Source organism: Pelmatolapia mariae, linkage group LG6 (genome assembly GCF_036321145.2).
Source record: "Pelmatolapia mariae isolate MD_Pm_ZW linkage group LG6, Pm_UMD_F_2, whole genome shotgun sequence".
Lineage (NCBI taxonomy): Eukaryota > Metazoa > Chordata > Actinopteri > Cichliformes > Cichlidae > Pelmatolapia > Pelmatolapia mariae.
The window spans coordinates 42183539-42210730 of NC_086232.1; the positions used below are offsets into that span (position 1 = coordinate 42183539).

At 41.3% G+C, this 27192-nt stretch overlaps 1 protein-coding gene across 5 annotated transcripts in view; it reads left to right on the forward strand.

Moving 5' to 3' along the window:
* sorcs1 (sortilin-related VPS10 domain containing receptor 1) overlaps window positions 1-27192 on the forward strand; it is a 185280-nt gene that overhangs the window by 131617 nt on the left and 26471 nt on the right. For all 5 annotated transcript variants that reach the window (XR_010094074.1, XR_010094075.1, XM_063477026.1 and 2 more), the window contains exons 6-16: window positions 1999-2063; window positions 3821-3939; window positions 4128-4217; window positions 7194-7373; window positions 9137-9283; window positions 11887-11989; window positions 16665-16741; window positions 19056-19147; window positions 19490-19597; window positions 23283-23400; window positions 24869-25002. Coding sequence is in view for 3 of the 5 variants with exons in the window: in XM_063477026.1 (XP_063333096.1) it covers window positions 1999-2063; window positions 3821-3939; window positions 4128-4217; window positions 7194-7373; window positions 9137-9283; window positions 11887-11989; window positions 16665-16741; window positions 19056-19147; window positions 19490-19597; window positions 23283-23400; window positions 24869-25002 (1233 nt within the window). In the remaining 2 variants the exon portion in view is untranslated. The remainder of the gene's footprint in view (window positions 1-1998; window positions 2064-3820; window positions 3940-4127; window positions 4218-7193; window positions 7374-9136; window positions 9284-11886; window positions 11990-16664; window positions 16742-19055; window positions 19148-19489; window positions 19598-23282; window positions 23401-24868; window positions 25003-27192) is intronic.

A 27192-nucleotide genomic window follows, 5' to 3' on the forward strand; every position in this document is an offset into this window, starting at 1 on the left:
ACCAATAAAACACAAAGTTGACCTTGAAGACCTTGGAGGACATGCACCAAATTTGAACATGACCGCACTCGACATCAGAACTCTTTCATGTTTAGTCAGAAAGAAATGCAAACATGCAAACACTACAAAACCTCCAATAACTTAAAATACATTTTGAAAGAAAGAACCATAAACTCTAAAACTCAAAACCCTGGATCCAGTTTTGTATGTATGCATTTATTTATACATGTATTGCTTTGTTGATACAAAAACTAATTGTGTGGCATATACCAGGAAACTTACCAGCAAAATGAAAAGCATGTTTATATACATTAAGTGTCCTGTACACTCTACGTCATTTCCTTTTCTCAAGGTAAGGAGGAGATGAGCCAGAGAGGTTTTTAAGATTTCCATTATTCATGTGTCTGACGTGCCTGATCGTCTTCCGTGTGACCGACAGAGTTCAGTCATGAAAAAAGGCTTCAGAACCAGTTTGGAGTGAATCTGAAAGTTTTCTCGTCCACTGAGGTGAAATAAACTGAAATAATCTACTAATTTCTTTCAGCGGGCCTTAAACAGCAACACAAGTTGTCATCTTAACTTTGCTGCATTGCTTCATCTTCTCATAATTGTTACAATGTTCCCTGGCCTTCCCTCGCTGCCACCGCCCCACAGTTGCTGTCCAACTCGGTGTTATCTAGCACATCTGCCCTCTGTGCTGTAACTAACATGTAACAAAAAGCTTTCACCTCGACTAACTGCAGAGGAACCGTCGGGTGGTAACGAGCTGGGCAGCCAGGAGTGAAGGGAGCCTGAAGGGCTGATGCTGCAGAAGCTGTCAGAGTTCTATTTTGGGACGCTCGCTGTGCAGTAGGTGTGGTGGTAGTCCCGGTAATGAGGCTGCAGAGCGAGCTTATATCTGTTATATACATAGCCACCAAGAGTGTAATCTCATTTCGTGTTTTGGTAAACCTGAGCAGCACTTGGCCACACGCCGTTCTAACTTTGGCCACATTTAATAAGTTTGTGAGCTTAACGTGTGCAATTTGCCTGTGACATTACAAATGTGAAAAGCATGCAGAGCTGCCTGTATGCGATATATTTTTGCAAGGCGATAGCTGCATCTCGTTTTTATGCATGCCTGTTCTGAGTCTCTTCAGAGGCCACACAGCTGTTCAGACGAGTGTCATACATACAGACGCCCCATCACTGAAAATACACAAGTTTAAACAAACCATCGTCTTCTTCTGTGCCCGTCTCACACTGTTCCTGGGTACCTGAATGGATTATTCAGTGAAAATGGAAATGTGGCTCAGATAACTAGGCCATGCTATTCACAGCTGCGTTTCATCTGGGAAATTACCAATACTACCAATAAGTATAATAATGATTAGACAATATAGTGGTCTCTGCCTCTCATTGTGTCTGCTTCACACAGACTCCCCTTTATTTCCCTCCTCGTTTGTGTGTGCGCTCTACCTACAGCCTCTTTCCCAGCTTCTCTCCCCCGTCTCGCCCCACCTCCCCCATTCTCTCCCCTCTGTGTGCGCTGCCTTTGCTTCTCCTCTGATCCCCCAGTCTTTTTAATACATATTTAATGCCGTAATGATTATATGCTATTCCATCTGCGGGCATCCCTACTGTAGTGCAAAAAATCAATGGCTTTTCCTCTCCTAATGATGCCAGGAAACATCTTCCTCCATTTTTCTGGGCGAAAAAGGACCTTGTGGGGACTCTGAACATTTAGATCGCACAGTAAACCCGAGGCCCTCTTTTTCCCTTTACAAGTTAAGCTGCCTTTCACAGTGACGACAAAGACGAGGTAATTCCTGCAGCCAGCTCCTGCTGATGTTTACCACGACTGTCATAGTGCTTGACTTAACCTATCCGTCGTCATAAATTTGTCTGACTTCGCAACACGCAATCTCTCGTGTTAGACAGCAGCTGCCATAGGTGACATCTGCCCGAAGGCAAAAGACCAATAGTGATGTTCCTGAAACACATTTGTCTGCCTTTCAGGTCGAAAATGGGTTTGGACAAAGAGCCGGGCTTAATTCACCTGGAAACCAGTATCACTGAAGGACGTGAGTAATTGAATTCCGAGTCCGGTGCTCCATTTTCCGCCGTCTTTGTACTGTATCGTGAACATTGTGCTAAAGTAGAGAAGAATTGGGAGTTGTGTGGACAATTCCATTGAAGGGTAATACGAAGGGACAGCGGAAATGGCCGAGTCGGGGGACACACAATGACAACGGACGGAAAAGTAATGCATATATTAGAACGCTTTTAAAAGCAAGTGATTTAGCTCAGGGGGGCTCTTTTAAGTATAAAGAAACACTCTTCGTCCTGAATGACAATGAACACTGGGATATTTCGGGTTCATTTTCTCTTGTTTAATTTTACTTTTCTGGGAGTGACTCCTTGTTCTTATATTTTTAATATTTTTCCTTAAATTTTGGCAATTTTCAGCAGCAACCCAAAATGCCAATAAAGATAAAGAAAGAAAAGGATTGAATTAAATGCAAAGAGCACAAATTACTGATAAAAAAAAGTTTAGACAGAAACTTGCAGCATCTACTCTTTTAAACAGCATTTTCTAAAACAAAAGTACATTTGAATAATTTTAAAACCCCTGCAGATATAATCTATGTACATAAGATGTTAGGGCTCAGTACTGAACCCCAAAGGTAACTCAGTAAATCAGATATGACTTGATTTATTTTTATCTGTTGAGATAACTATCATTGTGATAGCTTTCTGAAAATGTTCTTGCTATTTTTTTTCACAGAGGACGATCTGTGATTTGTATTAATAAAGCACCACTCCCACAGACTTCTCCTCCCTTTCTCAAAATTGCATCACTGCCATCGAGGCGGATCTATTTGAGTTTAAACGAAACAAATCAAATTTTTGCAAAAAAATACAAATAAAAAACAACTTTTTTGAAAGTGAGATAGATTGGCCTTTTATTTCCTACTTTTATAAACCAAAACAACGTTTGTTCTTTTCCTGTTTCATGTAAATATACGTGTTTGGGTGGACTGTCATTGGTTTTTCATTTTCAGTCCAAAGTGGAAAAATGGGGGAAAAGTTTGTATAAAAACTAGTAAGAGCCTGTTCTTATTCTACAATCTGTCAGACAAACTGATGCTTATTTATTTGCTGGAGCTATTTTTCTTTAATCTTTTTTCTGCAAGAAAAATAATTCATGGATAAAATTCAGTTTTAAAGAAGTTAAAAAACACGATCTAGCTTTATTGGTGTTACTAAGAACTTAAAGTCAGGATATATTAGCCTTTGCCACTTCAGTTTTAACCACGTTTTAGTCTCCCTTTAACACTTAAATGATTATAGTTAGTTTTTTTTAATCTCACAGAGTTTGTATGGCACCTCTTTGAGGCCAATACAGTAAGGGAAAGCCAATCATCCAAACGTGCATAGCAGACATCAATCGTGTCAGATGTTACAGTCACACAGCCAGAGACTATCACTATTGATCATGCGCGCGTGGGGGGAGCCGACACATATTTGGCAGAGGCTAACGTGTGGGGACAGGCTCTCTCCCAGCGCTGCGATTGAAGGCAAAGAAAGCAATTGGCTTCTCTGGTCATCTGTCTTCCCCTCCACCCAGCTCCTCCCTTACTGGGACCACTTTATTGACACGAGTAATGTAGGGGCCAAAAGAGGCTGCTTGGCTCTGGGTGAAGGCTGCCTTTCTTCATTGGCTAATACCATTGCTGATGCCAGGGCTTGACGTGTGTGTGTGTGTGTGTGTGTGTGTGTGTGTGTGTGTGTGTGTGTGTGTGTGTGTGTGTGTGTGTGTGTGTGTGTGTCGGAGCAGAGGCGCTGTATGTCACCTGCAAGCTGCAGAACTGCACCGACGCCAATAAGGGCAAACCATTCCCCGGCTACATTGACCCCAATTCTCTGGTGGTGCAAGATGAGTATGTGTTTGTCCAGGTAGGTAATTGTCCAGTTTGCTCAGTGAGAAATATTACAGAAAAGTGTGTGGAGGAGAAAAGATGTTGGGTTTTCTGGGGAATTTTTCAAGGTCATTCTTACAGAGAGATGCTATTAGTTGAGCTATACGTGTGAAAATCCTTTATCTGCTTTATTAATGTCTACAAACTTTTTTGGCTCACCTTAAGGTGTCAACTGGGGGAAGGCCAATCTACTACGTGTCAGCTAAAAGAGATGTCTTCACCCCTATGAAGCTGCCCAAGTATACGCTGCCCAAGGTAACAAATATACCTCGTTGGCTTCTTTCTTTTTTCTCATTTCTAAGGGGGAAAAAATAGGCTTTGAGCTTTGTTCAATACGAAGGCGAAACTTTCAATAACGCTCCAGATCGTGCTGGCTCCGTGTGGTGCCCTCTCTGTTATTTATGGGCGAATCAAGGGCAGAAGTAGCTCTCGCAGTGTTTCCAGAATTGTTATTCCATGCTGCTCCATGTGCGCGTGGCCTCGCTTGTCACGTCCCCGTTGACAATTAAACATGTTTTATTCAATCAAGCTCTGGGCGCCCAGGTTGCTGCCAGCTCACTGCAAGGTGTTGCTGGCACAGTCAGAGGTAGATGAAGCACACAACTAAACAGCATGGCCTCAGCTGCATAACTCTGCCCAATAAGCCCGATGTAGTCTTAATGATTGCTGTATCCTCTTAGTGGAAATACATGAATACTAAACGTGAAGCGATTCTGATTAATGAATATGATTAAGCCCAGCAGGAGGGTGAGAACAATATGTATACAATAAAAAATTATATTTCTATTAGCATAGAAGAGATCATGTTGCCTCAAAAAAGCAAATTAAAGCTTTTACAAATTTCCATTACAAATTAGAGTAAATGAATGTTCTTTTAAAGTGTAATTTCAAGCTGATGATGATATTAAGAGCACGCATAAAGAGGGAATGTTGACTTTTATTGGATAAAAGCAATGAACAAAAATATCAATATGCAAAATGCACAGAGGAGTCGGGAGCACACTGAACAGAAGCTTACTGTTGACAATAGATGCAGTGAATACAAACTTTTTGTTGTCTCTGTCAAGATATTAACAAACATTTAAACTGCTTTATAAAGAGAGGGAGTTTCAATCTTTATGATGTTACCATTGCAGTTCCAACACTTTGCTATTAAAACAACCATCTGTAAGTCTGTGTGCATCACTATAAGATCATGGCTGTTTCCCATTGTAGTTATATAGTAGAACTGACACAGGGCAATATGGTACTGCACCAAAACCTATCACCAAATTGACACATTGCTTATAACACCACATAAATAAAGGCCTTTAAGGTGTCGCGGATAAATACAACAAAATAAAATGATACGACCGAGACAAAAACTTTGGTATGTTGTAAATATAATAATAAACCCGAAATTACTGTGTAATTGTGTAACTTTATTAGCAGTATCCTCCTGAAAATGCGCCAACAACATTAAGAGTAACATCCTCCTCTCTGCTCCTTAATGCTTTCTGGTCACTATGGTAACTCGGAAATATTTCTTGCAAAATAAGTCCAGTGAGTTAACGATACAAACCCTGAAAACCATAAATTTCACACCCGAGCCTGAACTCAACGACTCATGGACCGGTACCGGTCTGTGGCCCGGGGGTTGGGGACCGCTGCATTACATGGGCAAAAGTCCTGAGCTCTACCTTTTAATCTTTGAATTCAGGTGTGTGCGTTCCCATTGCTACAGGTGTATAAAGTCCAGTATTGACCCACGCAGTCTGTCTTCATGCATCGTTCCAAAGATCTCACTGAATTTCAGTGTGAGACTGTAATGGGATGAAATTGTTGCCGCAGGTCGGTTTGTGACATTTCTTTGCTTGTATATTTCCCGCCATCAGCTGTAGGTGCTATTGCTGCAAAGTGCAGCTGTTTAGGAACTACAGCAACTCATCCATGAAGTGCCAGACCTTGTAAGTTATAGAGCAGGTTCTGTGTGCTGAGCAGTGTTGGTCAAGTTACTTGAAAAAAGTCATTAGTAACTAATTACTGATCACTTCTCCAAAAACGTAATCCTGTTACTATACTGATTACTTATTTTCAAAAGTACTTAGTTGCTTAGTTACTTTTCAAAAACATGATACACAACCTGAATACGTAATAAAACAACAGACCTTTCAGCCCAATTCTATTTTTTCTGCATCCATCACATAAAATATAATCAAATGAAAAAGTCTCTTTTTAAAACTTGTTTTATTAGTTTTAATCTTTTAACTTTATGCACATTGCATTAAGCAAAAATTTAATTATATACAACATATAAGATCATGGCTGTTGCTTTGACTTGAAGAAATTTGTTTACTATTTAAACCTATTTCCTGCATAATCCAGCATATAAAATAAAATCATGTTTTGTGTTTACACTCACTCTTTCAAATAGATGCAAGTAAAACACAGCAAAAATTAAATAAAATCAAAGATTCAGCAGCACTGAGTCCTGTCACTCTTAAATCTATTGTCCCCTGTTTAGCAGGAGTGGGGCGGGTGGAGGTTTGCCCACAGTGGTCATGTCAGCGGGGGGATCTCTGGGAATGTCACATTCCCGTGGCAGCGTGCTCGCTGCTCGCTCAGATCTGAAGTTTAATTTTTCACTGTAGAAAGAAGTTTTCTTCCCACGCAGAGTGTACAGTGGACACTAATGTTTTTGTCCCTTTTTAGGGAGTCAGTACTTCCACGCTTTAAACGCTGCATGGTCGTACTCTCTCCTGTACTCCGTATTATCCATTGTTGATCTGCACACGTCTGTTACCACGAATGTCGCACGCGTTTACGTCATTGTCATGAGACACTCTCACAAGCAAAATCACGGTTTAGTAACGCAGTAACGCAGCGTGCTTACGGGAAAGTAACAGTAATCTAATTACTTTTTTTGCAAAGTAATACCTTACTTTACTCGTTACTTGAAAAAAGTAATCAGATTACAATAATGCATTACTTGTAACGAAGTTGCAAACGCTCAGTGACTGCAGAGATCCAAACCTCCTCGGGTATTTATATCAGCACAAAAACAGTGTGCCAGGAGCTTCATGCATGGGTTTCCATGTCTGAGGTGTAATGTGTTTTGTCCACATGGTGTATGTCGATTTGTTATTATTGTCAAGACTTTTTATTGTACGATACAGAACAGCGCAAACCTAAGTTGCAAAGATAAAAACGCTGGGGTAACAAGAGTCTGTGATATCATTTTATTCCTACCAGGATCTGCATGTGATCAGTACGGATGAAAACCGTGTCGTCGCAGCTGTGAGGGAGTGGAACCAGAATGAAACCTACAACCTGTATGTGTCAGACACTTCGGGGGTCTACTACACTCTGGCTCTGGAGAATGTGGTCAGCAGCATGGGCCCCGAGGGAAACGTCATGGTCGACCTCTACGAGGTAAAAAAACCATTCAATTTCAATTCAATTCAATTTTATTTATATAGCGCCAAATCACAACAGCAGTCTCCTCAAGGCGCTTTATATTGTACAGTAGATCGTACAATAATAGATACAGAGAAAAACCCAACAATCATATGACCCCCTATGAGCAAGCACTTTGGCGACAGTGGGAAGGAAAAACTCCCTTTTAACAGGAAGAAACCTCCGGCAGAACCAGGCTCAGGGAGGAGCGGGGCCATCTGCTGTGATTGGTTGGGGTGAGAGAAGGAAGACAGGATAAAGACATGCTGTGGAAGAGAGACAGAGATTAATAACAGATATGATTCAATGCAGAGAGGTCTATTAACACATAGTGAGTGAGAAAGGTGACTGGAAAGGAAAAACTCAATGCATCATGGGAATCCCCCGGCAGCCTACGTCTATTGCAGCATAACTAAGGGAGGATTCAGGGTCACCTGGTCCAGCCCTAACTATATGCTTTACCAAAAAGGAAAGTTTTAAGCCTAATCTTAAAAGTAGAGATAGTGTCTGTCGCCTGAATCCAAACTGGAAGCTGGTTCCACAGAAGAGGGGCCTGAAAACTGAAGGCTCTGCCTCCCATTCTACTTTTAAATACTCTAGGAACAACAAGTAAGCCTGCAGTGTGAGAACGAAGTGCTCTAAAGGGGTGATATGGTACTACAAGGTCATTAAGATAAGATGGGGCCTGATTATTTAAGACCTTGTATGTGAGGAGCACTGAGGAGGACCACTGATGCTGTATCCACAAGAAGATAAACTCTGTGTCTGAAGCAGGAACGTCGCACAAATGCAGAAACCTCAGCGTTAGTTTTGAAGCCTGCAGTATTCATTTTAGACAATTCTCTGTTTTTAAATAACAGGCCTGCTCGATGAGCATGCGGCCTGCAGGTTTATTATGAACGCTGATCAATACTTTGGAGCTAGGAGGCAGACGTGATGAAATGTACTTGCTTTGTCATTTTGCAAAGGAGCCCTGCTGCTGTAGGCCTACAATCTTCAGAGCACGTTGTGTGAATACGAAACAGCTTCAAAGTGCTGACATCAACAAAGGCAAAAGGGCATTGTGCCAGCGATATAGATTTTTAGGAGCCTGAGATTATTTCTTCCTTTGATTAATAACTGCAGATCACTTCGCGCAACACACCAAATCCAAAAACAAAAGGTGTGCTATGAGCTGGTGTTGAGGCTCTGTGGAACTCATGATGCTTTTAAGTCTAACGTAGAGTAGAACTATATCTGTGAATCTAATAATTAAGCTGTTGGTGATGCCGCTCATGTCTGCTGTGGCCCGAGCAATAGAATCGAATCTACTGTCTTGATTGGGGTCGCCACCCGAAACGTACGATGTGCTAAATCTCTCCTCCGAGCGAGATTGAAGTATCTGTCAATTACTAAAGTGGAGTTTCATTGCCTGATGCCACTGTCACAGACTCAATTCAGTATCCCTGAGTCGTCCTGCAGGTCTCCAACAAGGAGTCAGATTCATTTAAGACACACATCGATTATTCACAAGTCTCCAGACAGTCGATCATTTCCCACTCAGGGTTTGTGGCTGCGTTTGGTTTTTGTTGGGAATGCAGAAGTAGGCTGCGTTTCCTTGAAGTGTCTGATTTGCTTTTGCAATGCGTTGCGATCGTTTTCGGCAACGTGACTTGAAAATAGGAAAGTAATCATATTTTTTGGTCAAATAAAGTCTGTCCGAGTTTCACATAAAGCCGTGAACCATTCTGATTCTCCAGGTAGCGGGAATAAAAGGAATGTTCCTCGCCAACAAAAGGACGGACAACCAAGTGAAGACGTACATCACCTACAACAGAGGCAGAGACTGGAGGTTACTGCAGGCGCCGAGCAAAGACCTGAGAGGCAACAGCATTCACTGTGTGCTGGTGAGTTTCTTTGCATCTGCCAGCGAGATGCGTTCATACATGTTTTTATATGTGTGCGCTTCCATCAAAGAGAGGCCTTGACAGGAGTTGACTGATCCCAGCAGCAACGAGAGCCCGAGCTCGGAAAGAGCAGCGCCCGTCAAAGCTGAGTGCTCTGAGGCTGCTCAGCTGAAAGGTCAGCCATTTTGATTCAGTCCAATAAGCTGACCTCCCATTTAAAGAAACACAGAGAGAAAGACTTGTCAGACAGAAAGGCTTTTTTGTATTTTATCTGCCTTTCTTCCTGAGAGCCTCTAGAAAGTTGGAGGCTTCTCATACTCTAGTGGAGTTTTCACTCACTAGTAAAGTTCAGAATTCCAAGTAAACAACCTACCCTTGAAACTGGAAACCACTTATTTCTTGTAGGCCATTTTTCTTTTCAATACCTTACCTCTTTGTGTATTTCTCTGTTAAATGAAATGTTGCAAAACCAGTGACTCAAAGAGAAAAGCTAGGTAAAGAAAGCACAAAAGTCCTGAGCATTTGAAGAGTTATGTCAATACTCCAGCAATCTTAGATGCTAGAGCCACTTCTGCAAGAACCATAGCAAAGCAAGACATTTATACAGAGGCCAAAGATGAAGTCAGTCAGTGGATGGAGTACAGATTGCGTATCCGGTTTTTAAATGATGACATATGAACCCTGCTTCCGGGTCCAAAGTACTCTTTGTTTTTAACATGTTTTAATGCTTTGTATCTTGTTCTATTTAATCTGAACAAGAACCTAAACAAAATCTCAGTTTTTAAACCCTTACGATGTAACTACAGCCCAGCCGTTGCAGCAGTATATTAATGACTAACCTCGTATTGTGGATGGATTATCTCAGTCGTTCTCCTCACTGAAGTTTGGTCCGTTTACAGTATCCTGCCATGTGATTGCATTTGTCCCTAACCATCGGGAACCCTCACGTTAACTTTTATCAAGTGGAAAAAATTAGCTTTCATCCTCCAGCTTCACTGTGCTAATGTCTTTATGTCATGCTAACTAAAGCTGCGTAGCTAGCCACCACGTAGCACATCATTATATACCAGCTAGCCCAACTTCAGAAACCCTACAAATGTCACTGCTGTTTAGTTTTCTGTCTTCATTTATGTTGGAAGTGATAGCAGAGCTGTACATTTTAATTTTTCAGAAATCCCTCAGTCAGAACATGTTTCCATCTAAAGATTACATACCTAGCAAGTTAACTTCCTGCTAACTTCAAACTTTGTTAAACTTCATAAATCCTGTTTTCATGGATGCCTGGATGTTAAACTTTATTGTTGCATCTGGTAAAGCAGCAACGCTGATCATTTTATTAAAGATGGAAGAATTTAGACAGTTTGTAACTCTCAGTGATGCCGCAGTGTTCGTTTGACTTTGGGACCTAAAGCGGAGTTTGGACCCGGAAACGGCTAATGACGTCAGACGTAAAGACCAGATAGGTGCTAAGAAATGCCAAAAGATGTGCCTTGCAGACAACAATGGGGGTGATCACTTAAGAGATTCGAAAAGCACAAGACTGTGCACAAGTTTGCTCACATTGTTATTTTAACAACATTGTGTTAATTAAGAAGCAACCAAGTGGCAACCTCCAGGGCTGGTTGATGCTGGCAGGTCTCATCACTGCTAACTGGAGCTGATCACCACTGCACCACGTTTGCGGTTTTGATTGCGTTTAGAAGATTATTAAAATCAAGTGACCTGAGAAAAGTATGACCTACTGTGTGGTACACACCAAATTGTGCTTTAGTTCAGTTAGTAAAATTCTAGTTTTTATTAGTCTACACTCATTTCCAGCAGGTATCTGTGCCCCTCCATTGCAGCTGGTCAGTGCAGCATGGTAATCAGACTGCTAAGACTAGCAGATAACTCAAACCTTGGACCAGATCTGATGGTTTCTGGCTCTAAAAGAACCTACATGGCAGCCGTTGAAATGCTAATTGTGAGGTTTAACAAATGCTTCATTTAGATGCCATAGGTGCGTCATGGCGAGGAGGAGCTACAGCCATCTGTTATAGTGTCTGTGGCAGCAACAAAATATATAAGTGTCAAAGAACGAGGGTTAGACACTTTTCATCAGTACAAGTTTCGGATGAGCACGGCTCACTTTAATCACCTTCTACTAATACATGTCGCTAGATGACCACAGTTTGACAGTTGGTGTCACTGTAGCACACCTTCGCATATGTCCTCTTGAAATGACTGTATGTACAGAAATAATCACCTTTTTTGATAAACCAATTAGCGATTCAGTGGCATGCCTCGCCTTCCACCCATATTATACAGTCATTTGTCAGGAAATGTCAGAGTTTTAATAAACCTCTAAACAGCCCGTCACAACATGGCCTGCACCAGTGGCATTTTGCTGGGTCGTAATGAGAATTGTGTCTGTAAAGGTTAACCCAATCAAAATTAATGGTGAGGCCAGTCAATGGGGAAATGGTGTTTGTGATAAAACTTAAGACTTGGGAGGGTTGCCGATCCACGTTGGGGCAATAGCAGTTTTGCGCAGAAGCATCTTTTGGAGTTTTTTCTTTTTAAATAATTGACTTTTTGATTTCTCTTTTCCCCCCCCTCTGTAGCCGTACTGTTCATTACATCTCCATCTTCACGTGTCTGCAAATCCCTACACATCTGGAAACATAGCCAGCAGGGACTCGGCGCCGGGGATCATTGTCGCATCAGGTGGGTGAGAGGGAATATGTTTCGAGCAGCACGTCATCTACATACTCCGTGTCTTCTTGGACTTCTGAGGAGTTTTCTTTAAGACAAAGCTCATGTTTTTATCTGTCATTAAATTATTTAATGAAAGAAGGACTTTTAGCCCTTGACTGAAAGGTTAAAACATCTAACCAGTGCTCACTGTTGTTGATTTGCCAGGGTTGTAGAAGGAAAGTCGAACAATATGTGCATTATTCAGTTAATAAAGTAAGGTATTCTATGGTTTGCTTAGATTTTAGTATACAGCAAAGGAGACATGAAAGAGCCTCCAAACTGCAAAGACATTAGTAATTAAGAAATGCTTCTCCTTTATTGTTTTTCTTGTTTCTTCATGTTAACTTTAAGATATTTGTCTGTTTCTCTTAGTTATTAATCATTTCTGCACATTTTCCATGACTTGTTCTTCTATGCAGTTGCACTGTAGTGTTTGTTGCATTTAGCATCGGTACATGACTCCTGCAAGCATGTGACATGCTGGCATCAGCTCACCTTAAAACGCAAACAGATAACTTGACAACAGAAAGCCCTCAGAGCAGCATTGTTCCTGAGAACACGTGAAAAATAGGCAAGGACTCTAATTGATTCACTGTGAAGAAAAAAATAAGGTAATGTGAGATCAGCAGCCCCCAGGTGGATTCACACCTGTGATATTTACTCCCGTGTGGACCGGCTCTGTCAATAACATGCAGGCACCGGCCTCGGGTGTCTGGAGAAGGCCAAGTTTACCCTACCAGCATGAATGCCATGACCTTTATGAACCACTGTGGGATAAGTCGGTTTCACTGATTTGGGAGTAAAACAATTAACTTATTTATTTCAGTCTATGTCATTATTTCAGCTACAGAATGGTGAAAATGAATGAGAATGATTACTTATTTCTTCTTTGCTTATTTCTTCTTTTCTGTCCCAGACCATCATTTGGAAGTTATTTTAGGAATAGAAATGGTGGGATATAGTCCTAAAACAGTAAAACATATTCAAAGTCCTGGGTTCTGAATGATTATCTCAGTTTTACATTTTTTCTGCCATAGTAAAAAGGTGGCAGATGATATGGGATACATCATGGCATTGTGTAAAAATCCCATTTTACAGAGCTATGTGGAAAGGTTAGGTTTAAGGTAGGGTCATCAAGTCCATGAGTTGAAAGACACATTAAAAGCTAAAATTATTTATTGATACAGAGTCTATTCATACACTTGTGATTAATTAATGTTATGTTATGAACATTAGCCCATTCACAATGTGACCTGGGATGGGCTTTTAAACCTTCCAATAGTTTTGTGGTCTTGTTCATGAGTGGGGGAAGAGAGGAGCGGGAGGTTGACAGATGGATTAGTACTGATGCGATCAATCACTGGTCCAGTCTCTGTGGTTAAAAGCATGAAGGCAAAGCTGTCGATTTATTGGTCAGCTCCTATCCTCATGTTTGACCACAAGCTGTGGGTCATGACTGAGGATTGAGGATACTATCAGCAGGACAGCTTCCTCTGTAGGGGGCCCTGACTCAAGCATAAAGAGGGTGAAGAGCTCAGCCATACGGGAGGGGTGCAGGGGAAAGCCACTACTACAGGTTAGGTGGGATTTTCCATCTTTGCCCTACTGGTAGGAAACTCCAAGGGCAGAACCAGGACATGCTGATGAGATTTTGACATGTTTGGGAATGTCTCTGAGCTGAAAGCTGAGCTGAGTCTGGATATTTGTGCTTAAACTTCCAGACAAAGCTAGAAATAATCATTCTTTTTAGACAGTTAACCTCTTAAGCCCCAAGGGGGTTTCTGAGCTTCCTGCTCGAAAATGCAATGCCTAAATTAAATTGATTATTTCTCTGCAATTACAAACTCTGTCCTTACAATCTTGGTATCAAAATGAAGCTAACACTTGGGACATTTAATCAGAGGTGTAAATATTAAAGCAGATATTACTCTGTCAAAGTTACTGAGACTGTAACACAGAAAAAGTAAGTAGATTTTATTCTCGCCTAATTTTTTTTTGTAATTTTTAGCATATAACCCTTTTAAAAATATGCCTCAGATCATATTTGGTTCCAGAAATCCAGTAACCAACATATAAGCATAATCTGTGCAAAGATTTGTGTTTCTAAAGTAAAACAGTGAAAAACTACAGCCCTGTCAATACATGAATATCCAGACGTTGTACAAAAATGTCCAATTTTGGCACACAATTGGACACCATGCCAGTTAATTTTTTTAGGTATTAAAGAGCAGAAATTAATAAATTTTATTAACAGGCCTAAAAATGCTTTTTTTAAAAATATATTTTTGAAGAATTAACCACACATTTACATGGTAATGGCCCTTTTCTGCCGTGCGCATAGAGCGCTTCATTGGCCTCTGGCCCTTTAAACTCTGAGGGGCTGTAACGTTGGTTTCTTTTGGTCAATTTGCATGATTGACACCTCTTTTTAATCGTTTTAGCCAATAGATTCAAAGTAACGATGCCACGTTCACGTCACTTCAACCAATCAGACGTTGTAATGCCAAAACCCACGTGTGTCCAAATTTACTGCATGTGACGTCTGTCCAGTCACGTGTCTGTAGGTGGGTCTAAAATGGAGGTTGTTGACGGAAGATGGCTCTGATGCACCTAGGTAGGCATGGTAAATAACAGCAATCACGTGGTTACCGGCTACCGGCGAAAATAATGGAGGAAATCGGGACGGTAAGCCAATTTCTGTGTTAGCGCATTTGCGCCGCTGTGTGTTTTTGTGGTCTTCTTTTGCGGCTAATTCAGTGAATTCTGGTCTGATCGTGGTGAAACTTGGTGTGTGGAGTCAGTGATAGCTCTGGGAGCTAACCAGCCTATTTTTAACCGCTTACATGAAGTCTGAAGAATTTCTGGTTCGGTTTTGTGTGTTTAGCGGACTTCTGCGCATTTACGTAACTGCTCGTTTAATCGCGGCTTGTTTTCGGTGTGTTTGGTGGTTGTAGAAATGGTTTATATGACATTTTAGCTGAGATTCTGGGGTTTCTGTGGATACCACACATGTCTGGATTTATATTTCTCAACCGGCGTTATAACCGATTAAACGTGATCTCCTCCTTTTTGCCCCCAATGCCGGGGGCGTGGGGCTTAAGAGGTTGACAGTAGTACCAGTACCCTAATTGCACAATTTATCCTTAACTTATAGTCTTATTAAAACTGCATATATACACTTCACCTACCGCCTACTGGTGATGGCCAGAGGGGCCGATGGCGCAATATGGCAGCCTCGCTTCTGTCAGTCTGCCCCAGGGCAGCTGTGGCTACAACTGTAGCTTGCCTCCACCAGTATACTTAGACAATATTATAGCAAAATAGCCTTTATAGTAGTGAGACCAAACACTGAACTCACTGTAGGATAAGGTATCAGCATTTAATGGGCCTTTATTTAGCTGAGATTTAACTGCTATTACAAGTTCATTGGTCAGTAGCAGGAAACTGGACTATAATCCACATGGTCACATGGTCACTGTTGTTTGGAGTCCTGCAGAGTTTGTAGGCAGTAGACTACAGTACTTTCGCAAGACTCTATGCTCATAAGCTGTGCAATGTGAGGGCTAGGAGATCTAGTAGATCTTTATTTTCTATGTCTGGGTTATAGTGCAATTTGTGACACATTAAAAAAGAACTGTTGGGTAGAGAAAATGAGACCTTTATAATAATAGCATCCCAAGATTTCATCCCAACTCTAAATTGTTCATTACAGCATTTGTTGCTTGTCTTTTGAAATCAAAATGAAAGTAAATCTGTTATTTCGACCGCCTGTAGTGCCATATGGGACCACGAGCCCCCAAACTGCAGACTTTATAACTTTCAAAGACAGGAAGCAGAACAGTGATAAAAGCAAGCTTGTATTTTAGAATATTAATTGGTTACCAACGACGTCTTTCAGACATCTGCTGAGTTCTCCCTAATCTTATGTTTTTAATTAAACCCAACCCTGAACCACTGTCAAGGTGGAAGACTCGAGGAAATCATTATCAATCACTAAAAGAAGAAAGAATCATGAAGCACAAGACGACATGAGGCTAGAGGAGATGCTAAACATTAGCACGTATAAAGTTATAGTTCTGTGAATTATAAGTGTATTACCCTGTTAGTGCATGATACAGATGCACTGTATCCACAGCACACCTGTACATCAACTGGAGCTCAGCAGAAATCTAAACATTCAGCACTCGTGTAGCTCTCGTATGTTATGATGAGTGTGAAGCCTATTGTTTTTCAAGAGGCATTCAGAGTAGGGGACAACTGGAAAAACCGCCACCTGGCGCCAATTACGGGCTAAATTAAAGCAATTACAGCCGTCTGCACAGAATTAGGGAAGCTTGTCTTAATGTGGTCAGAACTGCTGAATGAGGGATACAGTAATCGGGATTTATTGGTTAATTTAGGGGTATGGGCAAATGTTGCACTGCACAATAGATCTTTCAGAGGACTGTAATTACAGCAACTGTCTGCAGCTGCAAGCTGGTGCCTCCCGCTGTACAACCACCTCTTGTCTGAACACACTGTGTAAAAGTCGTGGTGTATTTTGTCAGAAATTAATTTCTTTTTTGTGCATCAAACTGTCTTTCCACCTCGAAGCACTTGATCAAGTTTGTTTTCTATCCTTTCTGTGAACTGGCCTCACGTCCAGGCTCCATTGGGGCAGAACTGACCACCAGCAATGTCAGTGTGTTCATCACCTCGGACGCAGGAAACACGTGGAGACAGGTGAGGCAACTTTGTTTTTGGACTGTTGTAATGTCTCGCTGGTAAACTAATTCTGCATATGTGTCACATTTGAGGAAAAAGTAAAGTCTTCACATGGCAACAGCTGACTGACATTTAACAGTTGGTACGAAACACACTGTCAACTTCTGCAGTGTCCTACTGACTGAGAACATTACTTTCTTTTCCAGCTGATCAGAAGTGACCAGACTGTTAAACAGAGCGAGTCCTCTCACGCTTTAGCTCCGTGTTTTAGTTTAACACCACTTTATATAAAGTTTAGAGATATTTTGGTTGTATGGAATATTCAAACTTTTAATCTTGTTATTCCACCATTTCAGACTAGTGGATAACCATCCCTCTGAAAATTTAGGTAAAGGAGTTCATAAAAATATTCATAAATTCATAAAAATTATTTTAAATGTTTTTCTGTTAGCATATACTTTTATATAAAAGATGTATGAAAGTCGAGCCAACGTGTCCTTCACTAGTTTTGGAATCTCAGAGACACAAATATCTGATAATTAGTGTCAGGTAACAACAAAAGGAATATTCCAATGTTCACTTCTTGGATGCACTGCACCATGTTATTTGTCAAGAACACAAACACAGTGGAGAGGCCCAGTTCAGTGACTTGAGTGTTGGGTACTTCTGCATTGGCTTTATTTTTCCCCCCAGAGGTGGTTGCATGTCGGTGGATAAATACAGAAATATAGAGGACAGTTGCAGGCTGATCCAGTTACCATACACTGTGTGTGTGTGGTTCACCAGCCCACTGGAGAACTGACTGTTTGGTCTTTGTATTTTTCTCTTGGGTGATTTCTGGGAAGGTGAAAACAATGTGTAGGAAGGCGGCTCACAGTGTATATGAAAGTATTTCCAGAGCTGACTTTCATTCACTAACATGGACTTTAAGCTTGGCTTCAAAAAACGTCAAGGCAAAGTGAGCAGTTGGGACCTGAGCATTGAACGTTGTGTATCGCATTAGAACATCCGCCTGTCTTCTTCTGTTTGATTTCACTTGTCTGTGGACTCCAGTTCCAGTAAACATGGCTGGCTGTCAGTCTGAAATGACCTGCAGCCCTGATCATAATCATCCATGTGGTTATCCACCATTCCGTTTAGCTTCTGAGTTTCATTTAAAAAAGCCTCACACATGTAAACAAACCAATGTGCAGTGATGAGTATGAGGTGATTAGGTCAGACATTACCCCTCAGATGGAGATCCAGAATGCAATTAGCAAATGACTGTTACAAAAATAATTTGGGATTTGTTTTATGGAAAACTTAACATTGGAGGTGGAAAGTGCAAAGTTAGAGTAGCTCTATAAGCATCATTAGTAAAATAAAAAATAAGAAACGACTGCATTCATCCACCAAGGCTGAACATTTATCCAACACTAAGCATGAATTGACTCCTGAGCTCATATTTTATACCCATACTGAACCCAAGAACATCAAGACAATGATGAAGATTATGAAGAAATGAAACAAAACAGCAAAGAGTCCTTTAAAAATGTCAAAATCTTGAAATTGGCTTTAAACGTTTATCAAACAAATAATCAAATACCTCATCGGAAAAGGTAAGAGCCAGGAAAACCCCTTAAATTTTCACCAACATATAAATAACACCAATTAAAAAATCAACATCATTGTTCAGAAACAAACCCATCCCCACGGCTTCTATTCGGGCTCCACAACGTTCTAATCAGATCAGTTGTTCTTGTTTCCAAGCACAAACAAATTTTAATTTAAGAGTCACAAAGTTTGGCAAGTCACTGCTGTTGGCGAAGATCAACTTCCTGCAATTACACAATCGTGCAGTGCAGCAAATATGTTATATTTATTAATATTACAGCCTCATGTCTGATAATTAATTTTTCCAACGATGTGCCCCGTTAAATCTTTAACAAACAGCCGCTCGCCATATGGAGCACAATGAACCGACTGACCTCCCGTCCTCTCGCTGAAAACATCCTCCTCCTCGCTCGTTGCCTATCCTCAAGTTTAGAATATAAGTCCTCAAACAACAGCTTTTTTTTAAGGTCACCAATCATATTAATTCTAAAGACTGGCTGAATTCATTGGCTGCATAAACCACGCATTAGACGGCCTCTACATCACTTGATTCACTTCAGTTTATGGGGCTTGTTTCTAATTAAACACAGCAATGAAAAATAATTATTTGGAAGGTAATGTAGCAAAGCAGGGCCATGATTTGCATGTGTGTGTGTGTGTCTGTTGTGAAAAATGACAGGGTGGGTGTGTGCAAATGTGTATACAAGTAAGAGTACATCAAGCGTTTTTGTCCCAGCAGATTTTTGATGAGGAGTATGCAGTGCTGTATCTTGACCAAGGAGGGGCCTTGGTGGCAATAAGACACACTCCGCTTCCCATCCGACACCTGTGGTGAGTCATTATGACAGAGACGCCATTTGTCACAGCATGACTAATTTTCTCTGAGGAAACTGCAAGCCCTAAGTTAGTCAAGTAAAGGCAAATGAGTTTGTCTTGGAACGAAGGGACGGTACGACTCTGTTTAGAAAACCTTGGATGATTGTCATTCGGCTTTCTGGGTTTGAGACTGTAATGACTTTTGCTCTCACTGATCAGCGTTCTCCGAGCGGAGAACCTTCAGCCCTGCGCGGAATATAAAATAAAGTTGTTAGACAACTCTCGGGGTCATTAGTGTGCGCACACAGTTGAGGGATTAGCAGCGGCCCCTTGTGAAGCAGCTGTTTGTGTTCCCAGGTTGAGCTTCGACGAAGGACGGCAGTGGAACAAATACAGCTTCACCAACACGCCCCTGTTTGTGGACGGGGTGCTCGGAGAGCCCGGGGAGGAGACTCTCATCATGACGTGAGTAGAAAAAAAAACAGAGGAACAGCAAATTGCTGGTGTCTTTAAATGCGTGCTCTCTCGCGTCGTGACCCGAGCCTGTGCCGCTTCCATCTATAGCTCAGCCCGCTCTATTCAGAATTCCTGACTGTGTGTTTTCCTTTTCATGAATAAAAAAAAAGGTTTCTGTCAAGGTCTAGCCAACATCAAAACTGGCTGTCTGCTGATTATGATCACAGGAGATCAATGCTTCAGCGACAACGTGACTGCCCATTTGAAGAGCGTGAAGAAGAATGATCAAAATGATCAAAAAATGCCTGAGAAAACAGACGAGAAACTTTATTTTTTTTATAAAGTTTTAACTGCATTAGAAAGTGGAGAGAGGCGTGGGGATGATTTAGCGTGCCCTCAGAAATCAGATTTATGAAGATTCCTTCTGTGTTCTTTCAAATTTATTATTAGAACAGCCCAGAGCAGAAGTGCTTGCATATGGTATGACGCAGCACTGCTCCCTTATTGCAGCAGAGATTTAGGACTTTGGGACGTGTTACCACAGCCATTACATCAATGTTTCATGATACCTGCCATAAATGACAGACTGACAGCTGGCTGTGGAGTCAGCTCTACAGGAGAGTGATAGGGCACAGCTGGAGAGAGAGAAAAGGAAAATGCAGCTCTTTTTTTGGTGGGACTCGAGGGTGGGGGGCTAAAGGCGATGCTGGTAGAATAAGTTCTCGAATGCAGAGCCTCTCAGCTGGCAGACACACCATTAGTTTTCATAAGACCATCATGCACTGTTTTCTTATCAATTTGTACTCATTTTTACAGTAAGTGCCTGTCATGGCTGGGTGCCTCAGAAGCTAATTGACAGATTGATTGTGATAAATATGCTGTGGTATGAATGGTGAGGAGGGGTCAGTGCAAAGACACGCAGCCACTCAATTTAGCTAGAGATGGAATATTTATCCACTTAGTCTCATAACCTTGGATTGTGTTTTGTTCCTGACCAGTACATGAAAAATTATGGCTTTTCGTTCTGATTAAGTTAAACTTTAAAAGAAAGGTTTTTTGGTAACAGCATAACGCTGGAAATTATATACTGTGGATTTAGTTTTTAGATTGGGAACATTTCAAGTGTTAGTCACTGTTAACGAATCCCATGTAAAGACTAAAGCCTTCCAGCAGAACAATTTATTGCACAATATGTCTTATTTTCCATGTTTCATTTCAGTCTGTGCTGACACCATAAAATAAAATCAGCAAACCCTTTATTGGATAGGGAAGCTGTGTGGAGGTGACAAAGTAAGCTGAGGTTGAACTTTCAAGTTGGCTCTCTGTAGTCGCTGCACAACTATTTCTGTCACATGTGCTTTGAATGAAAAGTTGGATGCCTTCTCGAGTCTAATGTGTTTTCCAATTTCCCAGCTCCCTACTAGAATCCAGCAACTGGTGATCACTTGCTGCAAGACAGAGCCATGCAACAGGGACTCTTTTTGTTTTAACTTCCACCATGTCTCTGGCAGTATGTCTAGGGTTAGGGTTGTGAGTGTAGGCCGGGTTTGGGTTTGGTTAATGTGCTCTCCTTTTCATAGATTTTTCACCTCTTTGCACTACTTACATCAAAACACTTTTAACAGAAAAACTGTACCTACAAAATGAATGAAAGTTCACTTGAAATCCAACATTTAGTCCCTGAAATCTTTTTAGTATGTTGCGAAAGCCTAAGCCCTAAGCCTAGACAAATCACTGGTGACTGGATGGATTTCAAGAGTTAAACTTTACAAAACCAGCTTGACAGGTGACTTCAGTCATGCTATCAAGTGATCAAGTGAATAATAAGCAGTTGTGCTTTACAAGATACCGAGCTGAATTCTTAATTAATCCCAGTCATTGGTCAGCACTGTCCTCTCACAGCAGAAAGGCTCCTGGCTCAAACATCTTGTAGCCTCTCTTTCTGGTGCTCTGCTTTCCTTCCACAGTCCACAGATATGCTTGTTAGGTCAACCAGTGATTCTGTGTCTACGTCTCGTCTGTGATGGATGAGGAGCCTGCCCAGGGTGTACCTTACGTTTCGTCCTACACCTGCGGGGATAGGCTCCAGCATCCCCATGACGCTTACTTGGATAAGTGGTTAACAAAGTGGATCATTGGATGGATGAATAAAGTTTCAAAGAGGCAGACTGCTAGATTAGTAAATTAAAAATACAATGCCCCAAAAACCAAACATGATGGATTTGCAGATAGCCGATAGATTTGTACAACTACCCAACTCTAACGTTGCAGGATAAAAAGTGCCTTTCTGTTACCTGTTGGTTCTTCCAATGATGGATCGCAGGCTGCAGATCTTGTGTGTTTTAAGTGAGGAGCCAAATGCACACAACGCAGGCGCTGATCTTAACAAAAGTGCAGATTTATTTGGACTAATGGCAAAACAGACAAAACAAAGGGCAAAAGGCAAAGTCAGAGTTAAGATAAACTGAACTGGGAGAGCTACACTAAACTTGGACACAGGGAACGTGGATGGTGACACGAGGAACCTAGACATGGAGACCTGGAACATGGCGTGATAACAGACAACCCGACAATGACTACATATTATAAACACACGAGGGTGACGAGGGAAGTGGAAACGCTGGGGAACACAGCTGGGACGAATAGACATAATGACAGGAAGGAAAACTGAACACAGAATGCGAGACTGTCAAAATAAAACAGGAAACAGACTAAGATGCAGACTAGATGCACGGCTCAACACTGGGACCGGGGAGAGAAACAGACTTAGAAATAGAAACGGGAGACCAAACACAAAGACATGACGAGGACTCGGGGAATTAGAGAGTGAGAGACACAGAGAGGAGAGAGGGAGGGACGAGGGAGACATGGCAGGGTGGGAACATGAGAACAGAAAAGGGAGAAGAGACATAACAACAAGGCTAAGACCCAGAGGTCCCAAGAGAGAGGGACACAAGGATAAGGACACAAAGAGAACCTAACAGACAACTATAGACTTCAAAGACAAGAAAAACTCAAAACATAGAAAGAACTAAACTGAAGGCTAAACTGTAAACGTTGAACTTAAACCCTCTTTATAATGCGAGAGTCACAAAAACACTATAATCTCAAAAGACCCAGTGCCCTGACACAAACCTGTAAATCTTATATATCCATGCTTGCAGCAGTTTTCTTGCACGGATCATCTTTTGAAGCATTTGGCTCTTTCTAACTCACAGTCTTTATCAGCTGTTTAGTATTTCACTTTTAAAGGCTCTCTGTAATTTCTTAAAACAGCTGTCCACTGCTGGTAGTATCAAATGCTAGCTAATGAAGTTGTTTATTTCTGGTTGCATTTTCAGTTTGATGCTCTGAAGTGTATTTGGGGCATCCGAAAGCTGAATGCGCGGGATCAGCGTTAATAGACCTCCATGCTTCCTTTCACGATAATGATGGCTCACGACATTCAGTGCAACAATGAGCCTCACAGATGTGTTTTTAATCATGTGTGGTCAAAAAAACATCAGCTCTGTGGCCTAGATGATAAGATTCATCAGACAATGCTTATTAGCAGGATGAATTCACTCCCGGCTTTGATCTTCATGTGGGATTTGCTCACCAGACTTTTCCTTTAACATCGTTTTAGTTCGATCATTATCCAAATCGCGTTTTGTATTTAACGAGTGCAGGGTGTGTATCTGCTTTCTTTTTTCAGGATATTTGGACATGTCAGTCATCGATCGGAGTGGCAACTGGTGAAAATAGACTTCAGGTCCATTTTCAACAGGAGGTGTATAGAGGCAGATTATCAGACATGGCACCTGCACAACCAGGTACGGCATTTAATCAGATCAGGATAGAGTTTTGATTTTTTTTTAGACCCTATACAAAATGTTTTAACCGCTTCCAGTTTTAGGGCATTTAATTATATTTCAAAACTGTTTTTTAATTAAATAACATTTCAAAGAGGCAGACTACTAAATTGATTTTTAATTTAAAAAGTATACTCTTGATGTTTGCTAATGAGCTGCTTCAGTAAAACACATCATTATGAAACCAGGTCTAAGTACCCTAGCTATACAAACCCTAAGTGCTATGTTTAGCAGAAAAACTAAATAACTTTGAATTATAAACAGTTTTCCCTTTGACTGCATGTCTTGAAAAGCCAAAATTCCAATATTCTGAAATCTTAGGGTTAGAGCTTTCAAATTAGGATTAGGAATCATGGAATAAAATGGTAGTAAGTAAAAGGCAGGACTCAACCTTGCATGAAAAAACTCCAAAAGGAATTAAACTTGTTGCTTAATGAGCTATTATTTCCAACTGAGAAGTAAATTCATTGAAGGAATTCTGAAGTCTGTGGAGAGCATCTCCTCCAAACACAAGTTCTTAAGTTTGGTTGACCCTCGCTGTACGCTTTCAGCTTTGCTGTGTTGTAAAGCTGGAGACCTCCCAGTGCAGAATCTTTACGATTCCTCCCTCATGCTTTAAGTGAACCTCCCAGCATACGTTAAACCTGCTCTGAAAGCTCCTCAACCTGGTCGGGCCTGACGAGGAACCAGACGTTTAAAGCTTGCCTTTATTCATGGCCCACTTCTGTAATTGGTTTAGACACCCATATGCTCAAAGCAGGCTAATGATCAAAACATATAGCATGGAAGATGACAAGAGTCCAAGCCAATTACAGGGCTAAACTGCCCAAATGTAGAGGTAGTGTGGGTATAAAAAATAAACACCACCTGAAAACAGAGGTTTTGTGTTTAAGTTAGGGAAGGAGCTGGCAGTTGTATTTGTGGATACTGGCAAGAATTTTTTTAGCCATCTCACTAGTGACACCTAATGCACAAAGACAGAATCTTGTGGTAATAAAAAGAGAGCAGCAGTGTAGGATGAAGGATGCAGTGGAAACAGGCTGCTGATATCTTCACATCTTTTTGTACTCGACTGATTTTATATTCACTTCCCACACATAGACACGTGGCTAAAAATGGATTGGGTTCTGGCAGCGTTTGCAGCTGAAACTCCTTCACAGTCGTTCATCTCAATATCACAAAAAAATCCCTTAAAAAAGAACTCAAGCAGCACATTCGACAGTGTGACGCTTGCAACGGAGGAACAGTTGCTGAGCTGAGCACGCCACACGCCACGAGCCCGTAAATATTCGCTGAACAAGAATGGTGCTCTTTGCACACATGGCCGATTGTATCCTGTAAGTTATTTATTGTGATATGGAGTTACAAAATCACTTTAGTTTCAAACTCTGTATTTCTTTCCGCTTGGCTTTGTTTTTGGACCTTGCAGGGTGAGCCATGTCTGATGGGAGTCAAAAGAATCTACCGAAAGCTGAAGCCCACATCCAGGTGCGTTATGGGAAAGACATACTCAGTGACCATGACATCGGCACCATGCGACTGCACAGAGGCTGACTTTGAATGGTCAGTATTTTTTTTTTTTTTAAATTTTCATACAGTCCACTTTGTATGTGCTTACACTTTACAATCCCCATTTTTAAACTGTGCATTAATAATTCATCAGATTTGAATAAGTATAATCTGGGACTGCTGGGCTCTGGTGGCTCCCTGGGAGCTGGAGAACTGTGCCTGGGTCTCTGCCTCAGTTGGTGGCGGTGGGGGACTGGGGTTGGTGCTCTCTAATGGTCTTGGAGTGTGGGGTCTGGGGTGCTTGTGGTGGCGGGTTGGCCTCTTCTGGGTGGGTCCGGCTACAGGGCCTGGGGACCTGGTTCCCGGGGTCTTTGGCTAAGACCCTTCTTGCGTGGGGTTGGTCTGCGCCCCCTTGGGTGGGGTGGGCTTTCTCAGGTGAGGAAGCATACATTGCTGAGTGCAGCTTGTCCCAGACCCTGACCAGGGTGTCTTGTCCTTTTCCTGTGTGTGTCCCAAGACTCATCTGAACACTCCGGTCTACTGTCTTGGGTGGAGGCCCCGGACTGGGTGGTGTCATTGCAGACCCTACACCCCCCCTGTGGCTGGGTGTGGGAAATGGGGGTGCCTACTGAGCCAGTTGTTTCCTGGCTCTCTCCTTACACCCCCCCCCCCACCACACACACACACACACACACACTCTCCCTCATACAGCACATGTACGCGTAGGGTCACAGTGGGTGGAGCCATTCATGTGGCTGTGCCGGTGCTACCTGTGAGTTTTTGAGTGTTTGTGTTCCAGGTGTTGTATGTTTGTTCTCTTACAGGTGCGGTAGTTGGCGATACATTGTGCATTTCTTTATGTACTCTATTCTTTTATTATGTCTTCCCCAATCCTCTCCTATTATTCTCTCCCTGTCCTGCCTTAGACATTGTCATACTGTATACCACATATAATAGAATAACTGAAATAACAGGAATATAAATGAAGAAGTAAACAGAAAAACCCTAAACAAGAGGAGCCTATAGAGAATTTATAGAGCTGCTCTTGGAAAAGCAAAATGTGTTTGGCACACAGTGCATTCAGATCATAATTCTGATTGTAAAAGCTGCCAGAGGTCAGGACTTGAACAAGAAAAAGAAAAAAAAACAGCTGGAGCAAACACTCGACATCATCAGAGTGTTTGGATTCTCTGTGTTTTTGCTGGGTTTTTTGTTTTTGCTAAGAAGTCTGACTCCTGTGAGCCCTTTTTGGTGTGTGTGTGTGTGTGTGTGTGTGTGTGCACGCACTAGGAAGCCTGCAATATTAAACCAAAGTTGCTGGAACTCTTAACACTTTACCATCCACTTTGTTATTGCCTTTGACTTTGAACAATCCTGTAAATAAACCTGTTAAACTTTAAAAAAAAAATGACCTCAAAGCAAACTGTGCTTGTTTAGCATGTGGCCAAAATGTAGCCTAACCCGAACTGAGATCTGGTGGATGTTAACAGTTTATGAATTTTACTGTGAACACACAATGATAATTCATTATTGTTAATAATCATTAGCAGTACTAGGATTCATCATATTCATTAGTTTATCCATTGTTAGATTGTATTTATGAATTTTACATTTTGTCATAGCTGATAAAACATGCTGATAGTATTTTAAAAACATTACATGTTATATGATATACTGTGTATTTGGTAATGATGTTTTGTACCCAGTGCTTTAGATGCACTATGTAGCTTTAAATATAATTTTAATGTTGCAGTGAGGTATTTTTAACCTAAACCATAATGTTCCTAATGTAACCACATCTAGCCTGTAGTGCAAAAAAATATTGCATTTAATCTTATTGAAGAATATGAATTCTTTACAAAAGACTTTCCAGTAATTATACTAAAGGTTTATTGGAGATTCTGAAAAACTAGTTCATGCATTTATTACTTCCAGGCTGGACTACTGTAATTCATTATTATCAGGCTGTTCTAAAAACTCCCTGAAAAGCCTTCAGTTAATCCAAAATGCTGCAGCAAGAGTCCTGACAGGGACTAGAAAGAGAGAGCAGATTTCTCCTGTATTGGCTTCCCTTCATTGGCTCCCTGTTAAATCCAGAATTGAATTTTAAATTCTGCTCCTCACATACAAGGTCTTGAATAATCAGGCCCCATCTTATCTTAAAGACCTTATAGTTCATGTACAATATCACTTGTTGTTCCTAGAGTATATCAAAGTAGAATGGGAGGCAGAGCCTTCAGTTTT